The sequence below is a fragment of the Triturus cristatus genome, chromosome 4_1 (genome assembly GCF_964204655.1).
Source record: "Triturus cristatus chromosome 4_1, aTriCri1.1, whole genome shotgun sequence".
Lineage (NCBI taxonomy): Eukaryota > Metazoa > Chordata > Amphibia > Caudata > Salamandridae > Triturus > Triturus cristatus.
The window spans coordinates 177,304,819-177,308,289 of record NC_140585.1 but is presented as its reverse complement, the minus strand read 5'-3'; the positions used below and the strand labels follow the sequence as shown (position 1 = coordinate 177,308,289).

At 41.2% G+C, this 3,471-nt stretch overlaps 1 protein-coding gene across 1 annotated transcript; it reads left to right on the top strand.

Moving 5' to 3' along the window:
* The first annotated feature begins 2,149 nt into the window (after window positions 1-2,149).
* LOC146853848 (olfactory receptor 5J3-like) lies at window positions 2,150-3,115 on the top strand. Its single transcript, XM_085650939.1, has one exon. It carries the CDS (start codon window positions 2,150-2,152, stop codon window positions 3,113-3,115), a length of 966 nt encoding a protein of 321 aa, XP_085507065.1.
* Window positions 3,116-3,471: the final 356 nt, after the last annotated feature.

Genomic DNA, 3,471 nt, shown 5'->3' with positions numbered 1-3,471 from the left:
CGTTTTTTTCCCCACATTAATGGTTGGGTTAGGTACAACCTTTCAGTAGAGAGTCCCTGTCTTTTTTCCCCTCATTTTCTTTGATCCCCATTTTCGGGTACAGCTAGTTTACTAGCACCACCAACCACTGTGTGGTCTATTGGAGTATTTTTTTGTGATTAGTACCTCCAGTAAGTCCCACACATTGGGATTGCTAGGAGGTCTTCGGAGGCCGCACCTCATTTTTCCACCACTCTGCAAACACTGGTCCTGGCTCATAACCGGTTGGGGAATTAAGTTCACTTTACTTCTGAGGGACCTTGGGGCCAAGAAGCCCTCTTGGTACATCCTGTAAGTTCTGCACAGCGGAACTCCAGAGAGCTGGTCTTTGACCCGCCCTCTTTTTCCACCACTCTGCAAATATGATTATTACTTTAAAAAAACGAGAAATGGATTGAAAAAAACGAAGGTTACAGGGACGTTATTGTTAGGCTCAGGTTTGACTCGTACAAAACCAGTGAGGTGTCGTCAGTAATGTCATCAGTGATGTCACTGACCATGTCATGAGTGATATAATATGTGAGGTTAAAAGCAGTGCATTGCGGGGAAACGAGTTATAGTGAGCTCACTAACCATAATGGCTCAATTTCACTGGTTTTGTACGAGTGAAGCAAACCCACAGAGATGATGGACAGAGTGCTGAAACTATTCAGACAGTCACCCCAGTCACAGATCTGGGTTGAATCCATCATCATTCTCTAGCTCGCTTCCCCACTTTAGTTCAGACCCACCTATATGCAAATTGACCTTGACCCTGTGCCTCATGGGACCAGCCCAGACTGAACTGCCAAGCCAGGTCTTCCCTGAACTGGAAACAAGCATCCAGGGACTGGTTTCGGAGTAACACCCCTCATCCAACAGGCTAGTTTGAATCCAGTTTGTACGAGTGAAACCTAAGCCTAACTATAATGTCACTGTAACCTTTGTTTTTTGAGTGAGTATATTAACATATTAATTAAGGGTGGACCCCTTGATGACCCCCACACATAGCCCTGGGGTTCAGGGTGTGCCTGCCCTTAACCCTTATGCAGCCGTTCTCAGGGAACCACAGTACCAAAAGGACTGAAAGAAGGAAAAGCTTACTTGGCCAATCTTTTTCTAAGGGTTTACCACTTTGTACACAACCTGGGCCCCTCCTTAAACATTAATTAGTGAAAAATTACTAAACAGATTTATACTAAATCACAAAAAGCTTGTTTTCTAATTAAAGCTCCAACTTTTTGCCAAAGCTTTTTTTTTCTGTATCAGAGAGCAAAGTGTCCTATGGGAATTAGCATGGGAAATCACACCTTTAGAGACCCTTCACTTGCTTGCTAGATAGGCACAAAACTTTCCACGAAGGAACTAATGTGGATGATTTTTTTTTAGAAAGTGTAATGCAGATTTAGCAAACAGAGTATATATATATATATATATATATATACATATATACAAGTGGAGTTAGTAACAGTACATTTATACTCACATATATTACACACTTTTAAAATACTTCGGAAGTCATTATCCTGGCTGCGATAGATTTATATGAGTACATATTAATCATTTTAACAATATTTTGGCAGTCAATTTTCTGGCTGTGATAGATGCATTGCATAATATTTTGATGCTCAACATTCTGTTGCTAAAGTTAAATGGTATGAAAAAATTTAAACTATTTCACTGAAGGGGAAAACTCATAAAATTGAAACACAGTGAAGCCAAAAGTCTACTCTGAACAACACAAATGCAAAGTTAGGGAGAAAGGCCACCCAGTCTGGACCAAGGAGCTGTAAAAACATCAAATGAGCTAGTGGCAGATGCAAAGTTATCTTGTAGCGTTTGTTAAAACATTTTTAAAAATAGGTCCCCAATAGACAGCAAAAAAAAGAAAATGTTGAAGTTGTCTCCAGCAAGACCTAAATGAGAAAGCAGACGGAGAAAGAGGGACAGTGGGGAAATCGGGATGGAAAGATCATACCCACCCCAAGCTACTAATTAAAAACAATGGAGTATGAAATGATTCGTATTTTATCAATTCTTTTCTGATGTCTGCCCACTTGCCTGACTAAGGTCGGTTGATGTGAATATCTCTTTTGTTTCCCTTCTAGGATCCTGATGACCTTGTGATCAAATGGGACTTGGAAACCAATCCATGGTAGAAGTGTTCATTCTATTGGGGATGAGCAATGAGCTAGAGTTCCAACCTGTGCTCTTTGCTTTGTTCTTATTGGTCTACATTTTCACTCTTATTGGAAATGTTGGCATGATCCTCCTTGTATGGATGTCCGACAGCCTTCAAACACCAATGTACTTTTTTATCGGCCACCTGTCATTCATAGACCTCTGCTACTCTTGTACAGTTAATCCTAGGATGCTATCTGACTTCCTGTCTCTACAGAGGACCATCTCCATCCTAGGGTGTTTTGTTCAGTTGTTTTTCTTCGCTTCTTTTGGCACCACTGAATGCTTTATTATTGCTGTGATGGCCTATGACCGCTACTTGGCTGTCTGCAACCCACTGCTGTACTCCCTGCTTATGAACCCAACACTCACTGGCAAGCTGGTGTTCAGTGCATATCTCGGAGGCTCCCTCCATGGAGTGATCCAGACTTGTGGTGCCACAAGACTACGTTACTGTGGGCCCAACCTCATTCCTCATTTTGCGTGCGATCTCCCACAGCTGCTGAGACTCTCCTGTTCTGACACCAGCCTTAATGTGGTGTTCATCTTTATCTTTGGTGGTTTAGCCTCAATAGGCTCTCTCATTATTGTTGTTGTCTCCTATACCTTTATCCTCATGGCTGTTCTGAAGATCCGTTCACGAGAGGGGAGAAAACGTGCCTTCTCCACCTGCACATCTCACTTCACCTGTGTCTCCCTCAGCTACGGAACTATTTTTGCTATGTACTTTCGACCCAACTCCATTTACTTGCCAAGACTGGATACTATGGCTTCTGTGTGCTATGCAGTTCTGGTGCCTATGGTGAACCCCTTGATATACAGTCTTAGGAACTCAGAAGTCAAGGGGGCCCTGAGGAAAGTAACCAAGATAATTAACATGTCACACATTTTCAGTTCTTTAACTAGAAGATTGTAGTAAGAAGAATTTCATTGTTTTCAAGTACATTCTATTAATACATCTGGTAGTATTTCAGGTACTTTTAGCGTGGGATCAAACCAAAATAACCTCTTTGACAAATGTATTCTGGATTTTATGTTGGTTGCTTCCACTGAAACTGGGACTGACACTATGTGTTACACTATCTTATGGTGTGAGATTCTGAGAAGGTATGATGTTATCTGAAACCAATTTACAAAACATTATTTTACATCTTTTGTTATGGGGCACTTTGTTATTTAATTCTATGTTATTCTGAGTTGTGTTGTCGATTGAACAACTCAGTGGTGTATGCACATTATAACACAGTGTAGAACTGCACTACAGACTAAGGG

Excerpts from the sequence above, each read along its gene's own strand:
- LOC146853848 (XM_085650939.1), top strand. The coding sequence starts at position 2,150 with ATGGGACTTGGAAACCAATCCATGGTAGAAGTGTTCATTCTATTGGGG.